The sequence below is a fragment of the Mus musculus genome, chromosome X, assembly GCF_000001635.26.
Source record: "Mus musculus strain C57BL/6J chromosome X, GRCm38.p6 C57BL/6J".
NCBI lineage: Eukaryota > Metazoa > Chordata > Mammalia > Rodentia > Muridae > Mus > Mus musculus.
In genome coordinates, this window is record NC_000086.7 from 48513579 (window position 1) to 48530660 (window position 17082).

Sequence of the window (17082 nt, forward strand, 5' to 3'; positions counted from 1 at the left end):
GGTCCCACAGCGAGGAGGTCGGCGCATGCGTCCGGCGGCACGCGCGCTGCAAAGCCCCGGGCCCCGCCTCCGCATTTGCAAGTTTCCCAGAGTTAGCGGCCCTGTAGTAGGTTGAGCCGCTTAAGAAACCTGGACAAGGGACACTCCTGCCCGGAGGCAGCGGGTGGGGCAGCCGCTGTGTAGGTAATGGGGACTGCTAGCAAAACGGTCACCAAAACTGACCTGAGAACTTTACTTTCTGGTTTGTTTTTTGTTTTTTGTTTTTTTTTTTTTGTGCGTTTTAGGCAACTAGCTAGCCGGCATTTAAGCCTTTCTGAATCTCTTTCTGTGATCCAATTCTAGTCTTTCCCCCAGTCTTAGTCATTACACCCGACTTCCTGAATCCTGAATAAATTCCATCCATGTTTTAAAACTAACTGGCCATTTCTTGAGCAGCCCGGTTTGTTCGTTTGTTTGTTTTTGGTTTCTTTTTTTTTTTTCGGAGGTGGGGGGGAGGCGGGATGGAGTGGGACGTGTACTTCACGTGTTATATCTCCGTTATCACTGTCATATGTATCAAGTGTTGTGGATAGTCTCGCGCTATTATGGCTTTCGTGCTTGAGAAGAGAAAGCTGACAAAAAAGTTTGTGCCTGACAAATTTTCTGTGAAAGAAATTCTAAGCAGGACTTAGAAAGTTGTGGGAGATACAGAGTGAGAACTGAGAGAAAGTAGATATTTTGCTCTCCTGTGGGAGTTTTGAATTGCAGATTAAGTATTTATGGAAACTGTGTGTAGTGGCCTAACACCTGAACTCCCAGACACAGAGGCAGAGACAGAGACAGACGGACAGCAAGGAAATTTGAGGCCAGCCTTGTTCATATCAAGCCTGCCAAGGCTTCCTGGTGAAGATGCCCTGTCCCTTATTATGGAACAGTACTATATAGAGGCTTCTGTGGATATAAAAACATGGAAAGTGATCACTGTAATGGGATCTATTGTCATTTAGATGATACCTATCACAGAGCCACTGCAAGGAAGGAGTTTGGGACAGAGTCACTAGTGGAAGAGAAAGAATAGTATTTCAGAGGGTAAATGCATTGAGGCCAAAAGTAATATTTTTAGGGTTTAAACATATTGACCTCCATAAACATATTTCTCCTCCATAAGGACCTAGGTTTAATCCTGCCTCTGCTACTTGGACAAGTCACCCAGTTGGCTTCAACTGACCTGGAGACAGTTGGACTTAAGGATGAAAAGCTATAAGCCGGGCATGGTGACAATACCTTTAGTCCCAGCACTCGGGAGGCAGAGGCAGGTGGAATTCTGAGTTCGAGGCCAGCCTAGTCTACAAAGTGAGTTCCAGGACAGCCAGGGCTACACAGAGAAACCCTCTCGAAAAACAAACCAAAACAAACAAACAAACAAACAAGGATGAAAACCTACAGTTTCTCAGCGCATGGAACTAAATTAGGAATTAGAGACCAACCTGAGCAACATAGACTGCTTCAAAACACTGAAAGGCTGGGAGTATAGCTCAGAGGCAAGATGTTTGCTAAACATTCCAAGGTCCTCTTTTCAGTTTGAAGCAGCACACAGCCCCTATCCAAAGTTTAAAAAAAAATCAGAAATAAAGTTCAGTCTATTTTCAGGAAACAATAACAGAAGACTTGCTGTATTAGGAAGTAGTGATAAGGAATGCAACTGCATCGCAGCCAAACTTGAACTGTCAAATGAATTTGAAAATGATGAAATTCCTTTTTTTTATATATATCTTGGTGGAAGGGAATGACTAAAGCATAATTTAGGAAGTTTAACCCAGGAAGCAGGATTCATTGCATGAAAACACCCAAAGTTTCATTATCTGTTCAGCAGATTAGATCAGTGTTTAAAATCGCAAGTCATGAAGCCAGGAGTGGAGTCATATACCTCTAATGACCGCACTTGGGAGGCAGAGAAAGGCAATCAGGAGTTCAAGGTCATCCAGTCATCCTCAGCTATTTGGTGAGTTAGGGGAAAGCTGGGACTACAAAACACCCTGTCTCGATAAGAAAGGAAGGAAGGAAGGAAGGAAGGAAGGAAGGAAGGAAGGAAAAGAAAGAGAGAGAAAGAAAGAAAGAAAGAAAGAAAGAAAGAAAGAAAGAAAGAAAAGACTAACAACAAAACAAGCTGGATGTGGTAGCACATGCCTTTAATCACAGCACTAGGGGGACAGATCCAGGAGAATTTCTGTGAGTTGGAAGCTAGCCAGGACTACATAGAGAGACCCTGTCTCAGAAACAGATGCTAAAAGACAGCTACCAACCCTATAGGTGGAACAACATTATGAACTAACCAGTACCCCGGAGCTCTTGACTCTAGCTGCATATGTATCAAAAGATGGCCTAGTCGGCCATCACTGGAAAGAGAGGCCATTGGACTTGCAAACTTTATATGCCCCAGTACAGGGGAACCCCAGGGCCAAAAAGTGGGAGTGGGTGGGCAGGGGAGTGGGAGTGGGTGGGTATGGGGGACATTTGGGATAGCATTGGAAATGTAAATGAGGAAAATACCTAATTAAAAAAAATGACAGCTACCCCCAAAGCCTCAAAACACAGTTAGTAACATTTTAAAGATTGATTTTATATGTATGACTGTTTTGCTTGCATTTATGTCTGTGTACTAGGTGTATGGTTGGTGCCCTCATAACATTAATTAGGCATAGTTGGCTATGTTGTAGGTGCCAAGAAGTAAACTTAGTCATCTGCAAGAACAAGTGCTCTTAACCACTGAGCCATCTTTCCAGCCCTCAAGATTAATTTTTTTTTTTTTGAGAAAGGGTTTCTCTCCATGTAGCCCTGGCTATCCTGGAACTTGCTCTGTAGACTAGGCTAGCCTCAAACTCACAGAGATCTGCCTGACTCTGCCTCTGCCTCCTGAGTGCTGGGATTGAAGACCTGTGTCACCACCTCCTGGCTTTGAATGATATTTTTCATCTAAATCTGCTTTGGGGGATTATTATTGAAAATATCAATTCCAGAATAAAATAAATATATTTTATATTATAATGACATTATAGATATTGCTTTTTGTTATTTCTAGAAACTCACTGAAGGTCTGAGGCAAGACAGCCCTTGAGCCCAGCAGTTTTGGGGAGCAGCATGGAACAACGCAGTGAGATCCAATCTCTCTCTCTCTCTCTCTCTCTCTTTTTAGATTTATTTATTCATATATTTAAGTACACTGTAGCTGTTTTTAGATGCACCAGAAGAGGACATCTGATCTCATCATGGATGGTTGTGAGCCACCATGTGGTTGCTGGTTGTGAGCCACAATGTGGTTGCTGGGATTTGAACTCAGGACCTTCAGAAGAGCAGTCGGTGCTCTTAACCACTGAGCCATCTCTCCAGCCCCCCCCTTTTTTTTTTGGTTTTTCAAAACAGGGCTTTTCTGTATAGCCCTGGCTGTCCTGGAACTCACTCTGTAGACCAGGCTGACCTCGAACTCAGAAATCTGTCTGCCTCTGCCTCCCAAGTGCTGGGATTAAAGGCAGACACCACCACCACCCGGCTTCTCTGGATGGTTTTAATGTTGTCTAGTATAATCAAGGGTTTTAGAAATGGGTGACCCACACGTATAGTAAAGGGCTACAGCTATATCTCCAACTCAAGAATAAGATTAAGTAGAAGGCTGTATTTTTAATAACTTGAACTTGGCTGAGCACTCACATTCCAATGTGCTTACACACACATCACTCAGATCCTGGGCTGTTTTATTTTCCTGTAGAGGAATTTTAATCCCAAACATGGCTGCTCTAGCAAGGGACCACATCCAAAGATCTTCTGGAATACACAGACACATCTTTAATCCCAGGAGACAGAGGCAAGCAGATCTCTGAGTTCAAGGTCAGCCTGGTACAGAGTAAGTTTCAGGTAAAGAAAAGCTTAGGTCCAGGCATGGTGGTCCACATCTTTAATCCTAGCACTCAGGAGACAGAGGCAGGCAGATGGAGCCAGAAGATTAGAACAGATGGCCAAAGTTAGTATGAGGCCAAGCAGAGCAATCCAGTCAGAAGCTGAGAGAAGCCAGTTTGAATCAGTCAGCTTAGAGAGGAGTTTGGGCCAAAACAGCTGACTTGAACCAGTCAGACAGAATTCAGAAAGAGCTAGAAAGGATGGCCTTATTCAAAAGTAAGCCTTAGAGGTTGAAACCATTCTGGGCCTAGAGTAGATTATACAGAGTCTAGAAGCTTCCAATCCTAGGCCTAGGTTAGCAGATGGAAGCTGTAAGTCTCTGAGATGACAATTATACCAGGTGAACAAAAGTTACTTTTACATTTTTCCTTAGTGGGAATGGATTTCATTACACTGAGGCTTCCTGTAGATCAGCCTCACATGCAAAATGGCAGCTCATGTGTGCTGCTGGCTCCCCTGACTTTGATGACATTAGCAATATCTCATATGTTGATGCTAATGGTATATGTCTGTGATACCTTAGCCTATGAAATATAAGGGAGATGAGCAAATTCCTAAAACAAACATAAAATGGGTACTCATTGTTGTATGCAAATCGTACCTAAGTTGACTTCATACAGATGTTAAACCTGAAAGTCACTTTTGGGAGATGGAATATGGGTCTTGACCAAGTTGTGTGATGGTTAGTAAGCCTTGGGAAGCTACCCTCTGAAATCGTAAAAAAGTTGTATTCATTTATCATCTTCCAAGCATAATCTAGGCTTCTGACAAATTAGACCCAACCACTATATTCTACATTCACTTGCAGGGGGTGGGTGGACCCTCCTTGGGATTCCAATTCCCCTTCAAACTCTGCCAATCTGAAACACCGTATGGCTTTGTGAAGGGCTCAGTGTATCAGGAATCATGGGGTTTATGCCGTGTCCTAAGTGCCCTCACCTGGGCCTGTAATGGTTAGCCACAGAAACAAAGTCCCCCTTTGCTGGAACTGTCCCCACTAGTTCCCCCTCCTCCTAGCCTCTGTATGGCCCTCTCCCGCGGCGGGCCTTCCTCATTGGCCAGCCAAACACAACCGACTGTGGCAGCCAATGGGAACCACCCTCCTGAACATTCAGAGGGTGGGTGCTCGTGGTGTGATGAGGGGAGGTTGGCGCCTGGTACGAGCCCCCCTACATCTGGCAAGTCTTTGACAGAAACAGTAACACCCCCTACACACTCACGCCCGTGCCCCGTGTCTGCCTCCTTTCAGCTGCGTGGGGGCCCTCCACAAGCCACTGCGTTCACTGGTGTCCTGGCAGTGTCCTCCCCAATTCCTTGGGCACCAAAGAGTGCACCTGCTTACTCAGTAAGACTGAATACCTCCTTTTCCTAAGACTTGGTGGGGGGAGGCAGGGAACCACAGTGGCGCAGCTGTCAGTGGCTGTGGAGGTGTGAACAAGGTATCTCAGATCCCGACCCCTTAATGCTGCACCGGACTCGAAACTCTCCTGCGATGCCTTAGGGTACAGCGCTCTTTGTCTTCCCCAGCTGTGCTCACTGCCCACCGAGCCTATGCGCTCAAAGTAGGGGTGGGAAGCCTGAAACCCACCACAGAACTGGGGACAAGAAGAGAAGGCTCGCCTGAGGCGCTGTGTTCCACACTCCTCATCCCTTCCCTGTTGTGCTTAGGCTTTCTCCCTCCAGTGTGTCCCTGGGGTCCAGAAGGGGAGGGTCTAAGCAAAGGCGCGGCACAGCCTGAGCCTGCAGTCCCAGAGCTCACACACCGGCAGAAGGAGACCTCTCAAGGCTGGCCCAGTCTCCATTTCTTCTCTCTCAAGCTTTTGTGTCTGTGCCTTTGAGCTGAAAGGAGGGTGCACTAGGAAAGGAGGAGGGGTGCCTGGGGTGAGAGCACCCTCTTCACGCGCGCGCGCACACACACGTTGCCGGCGCACGCACACACGGGCGGACACACACTTCCAGACGCGCGTGCGAGCACACACACATACACACACACACACGCACAAAGCTCTCTCGCTTTGAGCGCACTAACGTGGCCGCTTTCTTTGTGTGGAGCCCTCGAGTGGGGTTGGGACCCGGGTCCTGTCCCGGGGAGATGGCACAGCCCATCCTGGGCCATGGGAGCCTGCAGCCCGCCTCAGCTGCTGGCTTGGCATCCTTGGAGCTCGACTCATCGATGGACCAGTACGTGCAGATTCGCATTTTCAAAATCATCGTGATTGGGGATTCCAACGTGGGCAAGACCTGCCTGACCTTCCGCTTCTGCGGGGGTACTTTCCCAGACAAGACTGAGGCCACTATCGGTGTGGACTTCAGGGAGAAGACCGTGGAAATCGAGGGCGAGAAGATCAAGGTGATCCTGCTGGTCAGGTCCGGGCAGGGAGGAACCTGGGAGGGGGTTTCCGCCTGAGGTATATTGCTAGTGATAATAAATGACTAGCTTTGGCTGTGTCGCCACCTGCCGAGCTCAAGACCCTGGGCACATCCACAACCCTTTTAGCTTCTTTCAGGGGCCCATCCCCACCTAACCCAAATTTTCTGGCAAGCCAGGGTGGTTGCATTCTTACCCTTTGCCCCTACCTGACAGCTTTGGCCGGGAAAAGCAGGTTTGAAATTGTTCTCAATCCTAAACGGGAGAGACACCCCTGAACACAGAAAGGCCTGAGACATCTCTGGTCCTAGTTTTGTGGGATGGATCTCAAAGCACTTTACACATTTTGAGGTCCTTTCTACCTCTTGGGTGCCAATAGGCTGCAAAAAAGAAAAAAAAAAGTCATCCTGGCTAAGCCCTGTGACATTAGAGAGGTTGGGAATAAATGGAGCAAGAACACGGCTTTATTTTAGAATGCAGTTTATACTTGTGAGTAGAGCTGACTTGAGATGGAGGTGGCATGGAGCATGGTTATGTCACAAAGCCCTTTTAAAGGCTGAGACACAGTCACCTGCTGGCTCTTCATAATCTCCCAAAACTTGTTCTTTGGGGGCAGTCCCTCCCAGATGCTTGCTGCTTTAGATCGGTTTGGATGAAGCTGGTGAATGAAGAGCCCATTACTCATTCTACTGGCATTGTCTTCAGAAGGCTTGTTGGGAAACACACAACAACTTCTCTGAGGGTCAGGGGGAAGTGCCTTGACATAGTTTACTAAATAGGCCAAGTACAAATATTTTTGTATGTTCATTTAGTGTAGCGAAAGTAGAAACTCGGTAAGACAGGGTATGTCAGTGTGTTGGGAGGGGGTAGCAGGAAGCGGGGTATGGCAAGGACAGCTTTGTGTGTCATAGAAAGCTTGTAAGAAGACACCGGGGTTACTAAACACCAAGTCCTCTAGACTCATAGCTGGCCTTTGCTTGAGCAGGACCCCCGGGGAAGTCAGAGATGAAGGTAAACTTGTTGGTCAAACAGCTGAAGGAGACACATGCCCTGTCCTGTGTTCTGAGTGACACAGAGTGAAGGACTGGTGAACTGGAGAGAATGACAAAACACCCCAAATTGTGCAAGATTTCTTGGTGATCAAAATGATTGCATTTTAAAATGACTTCAGCAAACAAGCCAAAGCACTGTGCTTTAGGAAGATGGGTGGAGAGAGAAGGAGAGATTCTGGGTCTGGGAGATAATAGATTCTTTTGAACTTCTGATCTATTTTAGCTCTTTCCAATCTGAGGCGACAGGGATGGCCTTTTAAAGCCAATGCGGGGATCTGTCTTTTTTCTTTTTCAAGGACTCTTCATGTTGAATGTTTGCACAGGTCAGGGCTTCTTCCTTGACGGTGCCTAGTTTCTTTAATATATGGCTATAAGACATTGGAAAGTCTAAGACGTGATTTTTTTATAATCAAAGTAGAAATAAATCAATGGATGCATTTTAAAACACCTTCAGAATCATGTTTAATGTTATCATTTACTTAAAATCAGCTATTACAGTGAGCTGAAGTGTTTCCTGGGCTTAAAAGTTGGAGCAGCATATTAAATCCCTCTGAAGTTTGAGTGGTGGGGAAACAGAAGTGCATGGGAGTCTAGGAGGGAAGGGAGATGAAGGGGGAGAAAGGGAAGAGGAGAAATGAGGGGTAGGAGGTGAACAGTGGATGGAGTTATCAACCAATGGCCTTGGGGAGGGCTTTAAACCATTACCCCACCCCACACCCCACACCCTACCCCCGGCCCTGGCCACAACCACCACCCCTGGACTTAACCTAACTAACTGGCTTTCAAGTCCCTGCCAAATATCCTAGACTTTTTTTCCCCAGAGGGCAGAGCCTGTGACAGTGTGACTCACTGGAAACAGATCAGCACAACACCCCGTGCAGATAAGTGCTTAATATGGGTTTTGAGGGGAAGATGATATTTCTAAAAGGACAAAGCCTTGTAACACAGTTCAAGGAGGAACCTCTGAGGACAAATTGGGCAAGAAACCTCAGTGGAGTGTGGGACCTGGGACATGCTGACCTCACTCCCCTGTAAGCTGTTGAATCGCTAAGGCCAAAGCTGGCAGGTGAGAGACCAGAGTGTCTGTGGCAAGATGGCAGAACATGGCAGCTGGCAAGAAATCAAGAAGGACGTAGATTGTGCTTCATGCTTTTTCTGCAAGAAAAAAAAGTACCAAAACATGGTTAGGGGTAGGGGTAGGGGTAGGGGTACGGTTAGCCCCATAGTTCAGCCAGCTATAGTAAGCTATCAGATTATAAGTAGAAGCCCTGGCAGGTGAGTGGTAGAGACTTCTCATTATCTCTTCTTAGTTCTAGAGTAGTGTATTACCTCTTTTAGGCTTTCTCCTTTGTGTCCTCCAAGTGGCACATATGACAATCTCTGCTGGGGGATAGATGCTCGATGTTGCTCTGGCCTCCACAAATACATTCACTCGTGGGCACATACTTACACATAATTCAAAATAATACAAACAAATAGAAACTAAACAAAAAATTCCATTTATTGACTGAACAAAGCCCAAGGTGAACATTTTGATACAACAACCCTAGGAATTAAGATTTTAGAATATTTTTAATTTAAAAAAATCTACAGTGTGTGTGTGTGTGTGGGGGGGAGGCATATGTGTTCCACAGAGCATAGTGGAGTTCAGAGGACAACTTGTGGGTCCCAATCTTTCTTTCCACCCTCTGAGTTTTACAGTTCATTCGGTTGGGTGCCAAGTGCTGAACCATCTTGCCAGGGTAAAATTGGGATTTTTATTATTCTCCTTTGACAGATCAGGAAACTGAGTTTGAGACAGATGAAATACCTTGCCCATGGGCACAGCGATCTTTTGTCATTGCTAGCATTTCAATTGAGATCCAGAGTCCATGTTCTATATACTGAGCTCTACTACAGAGGACAATATCTAGTCCACTAGATTGGGAGTGATACACTACCAAGTAGCCAGTCTTATTGTGTCTAGGCTGGGACTCAAGGCTATGGTCCAAGGATCAAGGCGCCTTCAACTTGTCTCCTTCAGGTTTGGGGGTAAAGTTCAGTGTTAGAGTGTTTGTTTAGCATATGTGAGGCCTTGGGTTCAGGGTCACTAAATAAGTAAAAAAGAATTTAAAAAGAACTCTATTTTGCCTGTACTCAGGACGCTCAGCAGAGCACTCCGAGTTTACTTTTCATACCATGACTGTCTCACTGTGGTCATGAGAATGACAGGGGTCCAGAGATAGAAACAACCTTAGGGGCAAATCCCCCCTAATCCAAAGTCATTTTAGAGATAGGGAACTGGAGCTCAGAGAAAGAAAGTGACTTCCCTAAGATCAATCAGACAGTGCAGGCTTTCTAATCCCTTTTCCGGTGCTCTTTCTGGATTTCACACTGCCAGGCTTAGAAGACTACACAAGTCCCAAGTTCATTTAACCCAGAAGGTTGTCTGTGCAAGCAGCATAGTGGGACACCACATAGGAAAGCTGGCAGCTTTTCCTGATCAATCTAGGAAAGATGGAGACATCTTCCAACTCCCAAAGGAAGGGTGGAGCTTCTCTTAATAACCATTATGCATTATGGATGTGTCACCTACGGGTTTAGCTAAGCCATATTGTGTCTGTCTCAGCCTAAAAGCATCCGAAACCAATGAATAGGGTGGGTTGGATAGGCATTGTTGAACCATTCTTGGTAAAATTACAAGAAAGTAGCCCTCTGCCTAGTTTGGGTACTCCCACAAGCCTAGCACCCCCACTGTGGGCTGGCCGTGTCTATAGGCAGGCATGGCCCAGACTGCAGAGTTCTTCCTCTCTGCTGATCACTGGGGAAAACACCTTCCTGTTTTATGTTACTAAGTGCAAAGAGGCTGAGCTCAGTGTTGCTTACAAGCTGCCTGCAGTCAGAATGACACCATAGCTGTGGGGGCTCCTAAGCCTCTATCTTCTGTCACCCTAATGATTAATTATCCGTCACTGTGTGTTCCTTGTTTTCTTCTCCTCCCTTCCTCTCCCTCTTCCTCCCACCCTTTCTCTTCCCCCTTTCCCTCCCCCCCTGTCTATCTTTGTCTCTGTCCTTTTTATTGTCATGTGTGTCAGGTTAGTATACCTGTGTATCTTAGATACATATGGGACAGTCCAGTTAATTGAAAAAAAATTTTTTAAACTTTCTCCATCCACCAAAGGTTGTAAATGCTTCTCTTTTTTTGCACATATGCCTTCTGCCATTGGCTTCCAACAAAAGGATACCCATGGTCCATTTATAGAATGATGCCAGCTATGTCCCTTAAGGAAAAAAAATACTTAGGTCAGCTAAGAGATTGTATAGGGGATGGAGAGCTTGCTGAAGCTTACCAGGCGGATATAACTCTCAGAAAATGGTAAAAAGGTGCGGTTTCTCTGTGGCAGCTCTCCACACTGTGCCCCCCACCCCAAACCTTCCATCTATCCCTCATTAATCTGGGCTTATCCCAAGCCACTCATGAAAAGTTGATACATCTTTCTCCCTGTCACACCCCACTGGTTGCCCTTGCCCTGTTTCAGCTTCTAGAGCCAAGTGTGCCCGAATGAGAACCAGTAGATCCAAGGCACAGTACTAAAAGTTGCTGTTCTTTCTGACACAATGGTAGCAACTAATATCCATTGAGCACGTCCCATTTTACAAACGCTGTTTCTCATATATCATGTCATTGGATTGTCCTAGCAAGCAGAGAAGCTCATGTTCCCACTATAGAGATGAGGAGAGTGAGGTCCAACTAAGAAAAGACTATTCATTTACCCCTCTACTAACTAGAAGTCAGAATGCTGTCTTTCCAGCTGCACTCAGCTGGTTGTCCATGTAGATTCAGGGTAGTGTTGTGTAGATTCATTCAGTGTCAGGCCTGAAAGGAAGAAAGACTGTATACAGTTGGCCTTCTCATCCCAACTAACTGAGAATAAAACATTTAGAAATAAAAGCAGGGACTGAGGGTCTAGCTCTGTTAGGAAAGTGCTTGTGCCTCCCAAGTGCTGGTCTTAAAGGCATGTGCTACCACTACCTGGCATACAGATTTTTCTTATTCCATAAGCAATACGTTGTATCAAATATTTTAAGAGATTATGTGCTGGGCAGTGGTGGCGCATGCCTTTAATCCCAGCACATGGGAGGAAGAGGCAGGTGGATTTCTGAGTTCGAGGCCAGCCTGGTCTACAAAGTGAGTTCGAGGCCAGCCTGGTGTACAAAGTGAGTTCCAGGACAGCCAGGGCTACGCAGAGAAACCTTGTGTCCGAAAAACTGAGAGAGAGGGGGGGGAATATGTAAACAGCACACCATTTTATAGAAGCCTTTGAGCTTTGAGCTTCCGTGATTTAGACATCTGGGGGTTCTGGTATCTGTCCTGGGCAGTGTCATAGTGTCATACATAGCCAAGGAATGCCACCAAAGCATACCTACACAATTGCTCTTACTCTCTTCATTTTCCAGATGGGGATGCTGAACAAAGGACCCACCACTAGCACGGGATTTGGACAGAGATTTGCATTGCAGTTGGTTTGATTGCACAGTACCCTACTGGCCCTCTGAGAATGATGAGGATCTGAGAGTGATGAGAGTAGCTAAGGGGCAGGCCTCTGCCATGTCCACTGGGAAAGGAGGAAGGAGGAGAGGGAGCATCTACTTTCACTTCCTAGCAAGGATGAAAGGCATGTGAGGATGTTGAGGACAGGGAAACCTGCATCCCCTGACACAGAGAGCCCATTCCATCTGTCCAGTGAGCCTGCCTAATGTATTTCCCTTTCAAAGGCACTGAAGCCCTACTGCCTAGTTCTGTTTTCTGCTGGCTGTAGCCTGCTTCCAGGCTTCAGTCTCATCATGACGGGGGTGGGGGTGGGTCAAAACTTTGGATGTGGTTTCTATAGAGTGGGGAGGGAGAAGTAACTACCCCCGAATTACCAAGCCTCTGCACGAAAACTTCAAGGCTTTCTTTGTAGCTTTGGAAAGGCAGAGGAGGTCTCCAGCAGAGGGGCTCTCCCTACAGTTCTGGCAACTTGAGTGGTGGACACAATTAGGACGCCAAGGAAAAGTCGAACAGCCAACCTTACTCAGCTTCAAACACCTCGCACATTCCCACCCGTGTTCCTGCAGGTATTTTTAGAATCCTGAGCTCATGGTGTTAAAGCATCTGCCACATGCCTGAGGGCCGTTAGGAATTCAGCTTCACTCAGAGGCAAGAGTGAAGACGACTAGAGACTGGGGGTGGGAACTGGCGATCAGGAGCCAAGTGGAAATGGTATTCTTGGACTAGGCCTCTTTTCTTCTCCCTGACCTCCATCCCTCTCCCCATCTGCCTCGCTTTCTTCCTGTTCCAAGCACCAGAGAGATAGAAGGAATAATATATATATATATTTTTTTTCTGTCTCTTCTTACAGAAACAAATAAGTCTTTGAGAATTTTTGGTTTCGCATGTAACCAAAGTCAGATGCTTTCTCTGAAATGGCTCTGGCAGATCCCTGAGCCGTCCAGTTGCTGGGAGTTCTAGTGCTCAGGCTTTTGATCACCACCACCTCAGTGATGTACAATCTAAGGCTGAAAAATGCTGCCAAGTTTAGTCAGCAAGGGAACAGCAGGACTCGTGGACACAGAGCACACAGATGTATTCTAAATGGTATGATTAGACCCAAAGTGCAGTTCCTAAGGAAAGAGAATTGCAGAAGTTACACAAGATTTGCGGGGGGGGGGGGGGGGGGGCTGGAGAGATGACTCAAGAGTCGAGAGCTCTGGCTTCTCTTCAAGTGGTCTGGGGTTTCATTCCCATCACTCACATGGTGGCTGATAACCATCTGTAACTCCACTTCAGGGAATCTGCCATTCTTTTTCTGACCTCTGCAGGCACTGCAATGCATGTGGTGTACACATTCATACACATTAGATATAAATACATGCATGCATACATAAATACATAAATAAAGTCTTTAAATATTAAAAAAAATGTTTGAACCAGACATCATGGTGGCGCATGCCTTTAATCCCAGCACTTCGGAGAAAGAGGCAGGTTGATCTCTGAGTTCAAGGCCAGCCTCGTTTACAGAGCGTGTTCCAGGACAGCCAAGGCTACACAGAGAAATCCTGTCTCAAAAAATGTCCTTTTCCCCTGCCCCACCCCCCAAATTGACAATGATAGTGGAGGCACAAGCTGAATCTTCAAGAATGAATGAGATTGGAGACATCCAAAAACCAATGACTACTAGAGTTCACGAGTAGGGAGATGAGAGCCTGACCCAGGGTGCATGAAAATCCAAATGGAAGCTGAAGATGGTAAGAAATTGCAGCACCCTAATACTTAGCAGGCTGAGACAGAAGGACTGAGGCCAAGCCAGGCTATATGTGAGCTTCTGTCAAAGAAAAATTCAAATAGAAGATGTAAAAACAAACGCTTCACTAGAAGATCTTGGAGGGTGAAAGAGAGCCTGGACAATGAAAACCGATGTCCAGGATGATGGCCTTATAAGATCTTCAGTCAGCAAAGAGCTTCGGTTATATTCCAAAGATTATACTCACTGACTGCTAATTCCAAATAAAGACTATATGCTTCACTTGAAAATTACAGTAGTCAAATTAGTGGCCATAAAAAGAAAGATTTTGTTTCTTTCTCTTTTTTTTATTTGTTTGTCTGTCTGTTTGTTTTTGTTTTTTCAAGACAGGGTTTCTCTGTGTAGCCCTGGCTGTCCTGGAACTCACTTTGTAGACCAGGCTGGCCTCGAACTCAGAAATCCGCCTGCCTCTGCCTCCCGAGTGCTGGGATTAAAGGCGTGTGCCACCATGCCCGGCTCAAGAATTTTGTTTCTTAACTGAGAATTTTATAGGGTCTTGAGATCATCATTTTGAGCATGAATGTCTGTTGTCCCAGACCTTGCATACATTACAGAAAATAAAATTGGACTTGAATATATGTTGACTCCCAGAGTCATCCCCCTGGGAATTATGTCTGTGTATGTGCTGACTGATACCAGATTTTTCTCTTCATAACTTGGCCTTTATCCCAAAAGCTAAGAAGCAGAAAAAAATAGATCAGATTTAATTATCTTTTACATAACAAAGAAGTGAATTTAAAAATAAATTGAAAAACAAGTATGGTGGCTCGAACATATAATTCCAGCCCCAGGTTGGCTGAGACAGGAAGATCATGAATTGGAAGTCAGCCTAGACTACATAATGAGATTTCATATAAATAAATAAATAAATAAACAAATAAATAAGGCTCAATGGTGAGGATTTAAACACTAATTTTGCTTTTCTGATGGGAGGAAAACAGGCTCTCATACAGCCCAGGCTGGCCTCCAACTTGCTTTGTAGCTTAAGCTAGCTGGACTCAGTGTTTCTTGTAATGCAAAAGTTAGGTAAGAGGTTGCATGCCTATAATTCAGAAAGGTCGGGTAGTAGGATCACTAGTTCGGGACTAACTTGAACTATATAGCAAGTTGGAAGCCAGTTTGAACTATATACACATTAAGGCCCTGTCTCAAAACAATAGCAGCAAAGAAAACAAATATTTCCTGTATTCGAATAGCTATTACCATTCTGATATATATAATTCTAGACTTTTCTACAAATATATTTATGTTATATGTTTTTGAAAATTGAGACTATGTCATATGAAACAGATTTGGGATTGGTTAAAATTTGAGTACACCAGCCCTGAAATGTTCTTTTATCTGTTTTCTCTTTCTCACTTTGTCTCTCTGGTCTTTTAAGACAGGGTTTTGTCATGTAGCCCAGGCTGGTCTTGAACTCTCAGCAATCTTTTTGCCTAGCTCTTACGGATTACAGGAATTGCTGTAGTTGCAGGTGTGAACTGGGGCAAGCATTCCTCTGTGTGTGTGTGTGTGTGTGTGTGTGTGTGTGTGTGTGTGTGTGCACACACGCCCGTATGCTATTCCTCTCCCAGTGAACATTGTTTCCTTCAGGAGCAGTAACGCCGTGATGAAGATATTTTCACAAAATTTGAGAGCATCTTTTCAATGCCTTTTGTATAGATTCCTGAAAGCAGGATTATAAGTCTTAAGAGTCGTGGACGTTTTAAAGATTATTGATAAAATTATCATATTGCCCTCCAGGAAATTTGACCCACATGGGTATATTTTTAAATGATTTTTAAAGGATTGTTTTATGTGTATGAATGTTTTGCTTGCATATATGTGAAGTGCACTATGTGCATGCCCCGGGCTAGCCAAGGTCAGAAGAGGGCATCCAATCCCTTGGGACTGTAGGTACAGGCAGTTATGAATTAGTTACCTTATGGGTGCTGGGAATCAAACTTGGGAACCTCTTCAACAAGTGCTATTAACTACCGAGTCATCTCTCCAGCTCTTGTGTACTATTTTTATACTACAACCCTTAAACTTTTCACTCAGTATTTTCATCCAGAAAGAAAAAAAAACACTTAGCAAACTATAAAACTACACTCTGGGGTCTATATTGCTAAGATATCGAGAAGTACTTGCTATATCAGGCCTTGTAACCACCTTTTCTAATGTTTTAAAGAATATGCATTTGTTTGAGTTTTTTTGTTTGTTTGTTTTTGAGACAAGGTTTCCTCTGTGTGAGAGCCCTGGCTGTTCTGGAACTCAGTAGACCAGGCTGGCCTTGAACTCCCAGAGATTCATCCATCTCTGCCTCTCCGCTGCTAGGATGTGCCACCACTGGCCAGCTCCGACGATGCTTTTTCTCTTGTTTCCTTTTCTGATTTTACATATGGGCTTTTGTTGCAGGTTCAGGTGTGGGACACGGCAGGCCAAGAACGCTTCCGTAAAAGCATGGTTGAGCATTACTACCGCAACGTGCATGCCGTGGTCTTTGTCTATGACGTCACCAAGATGACCTCCTTCACCAACTTAAAAATGTGGATCCAGGAATGCAACGGGCATGCTGTGCCCCCACTCGTCCCCAAGGTGCTTGTGGGTAACAAGTGTGACTTGAGGGAACAGATCCAGGTACCCTCCAACTTAGCCCTGAAATTTGCTGACGCTCATAACATGCTCTTGTTTGAGACATCAGCCAAGGACCCCAAAGAAAGCCAGAATGTGGAGTCGATCTTCATGTGCCTGGCTTGCCGACTTAAGGCCCAGAAATCCCTCTTGTACCGTGATGCCGAGAGGCAGCAAGGCAAGGTGCAGAAACTGGAGTTCTCACAAGAGGCTAACGGTAAAGCCTCCTGTCCTTGTTGAAGCCAAATGGTGTCAATATTCGAGAATTACCACTGGAGTTTTTCCTTTCCCTTTTTTCTGTGCCTGCATAATACCTACACCTGCTTGTTTCCATACAAACTAATATCAAAATAAAATTTGTATAGATTATCACGTGGCTTTGTGTCTTGCTTTCTTCCAGGAGACTTTTTTTTGGAGTGCTGACACTAGAAGCCAGGGCCTCGCATCTTGATAATAAAAAGCTACATCACTGAGCTACATCCCCACCCACAGAGGAGGGTTTTGACAGTCAAATGTCTTTTGTTTGTCTGTTTGCATGTTTGTTTGTTTGTTGTCTCTCCCCCCCCCCAGACAGGATTTCTCAGCCTAGTCCTGGCTGTCCTGGAACTCACTCTATAGACCAGGCTGGCCTCCAACTCAGAGATCCTCCTGCCTCTGCCCCCCCAAGTGCTAGGATTAAAGGCGTGCATCACCCTGAAGTTGTGAGATGAGATGTGGATTTAACATTTCCCGTTTTTCCGAGGTGTGTGGCTTGGATGTCTTGCTTCCTTTTCTAAAGTATAAAAAGAAGCAGCTT

The 17082-nt window shown here is 45.3% G+C and overlaps 1 protein-coding gene across 3 annotated transcripts; it reads left to right on the top strand.

Annotated features, from left to right (window-relative positions):
- The first annotated feature begins 84 nt into the window (after positions 1 to 84).
- Rab33a (RAB33A, member RAS oncogene family) lies at positions 85 to 16662 on the top strand. Of its 3 annotated transcripts, XM_030251262.1 has the most exons (3): positions 85 to 179; positions 3059 to 6280; positions 16071 to 16656. In XM_030251262.1, the coding sequence occupies exons 2-3, from the start codon at positions 6023 to 6025 to the stop codon at positions 16524 to 16526; spliced, it is 714 nt and encodes a 237-aa protein (XP_030107122.1). In that variant the 5' UTR covers positions 85 to 179; positions 3059 to 6022; the 3' UTR covers positions 16527 to 16656. The 3 variants fall into 3 exon arrangements, with proteins under 3 accessions (XP_030107122.1, NP_035358.1, XP_030107123.1); NM_011228.2 differs by lacking the exon at positions 85 to 179 and having other exon boundaries at positions 5707 to 6280; positions 16071 to 16662; XM_030251263.1 differs by lacking the exon at positions 85 to 179 and having other exon boundaries at positions 6210 to 6297.
- Positions 16663 to 17082: the final 420 nt, after the last annotated feature.

What these genes read in the sequence shown, in the direction of transcription:
- Rab33a (XM_030251262.1), top strand. Translation starts at nt 6,023, where the DNA reads ATGGCACAGCCCATCCTGGGCCATGGGAGCCTGCAGCCCGCCTCAGCT. An exon ending in TCGAGGGCGAGAAGATCAAG is followed by an intron (nt 6,281 to 16,070) that starts GTGATCCTGCTG and finishes CTTTTGTTGCAG; the next exon opens with GTTCAGGTGTGGGACACGGC.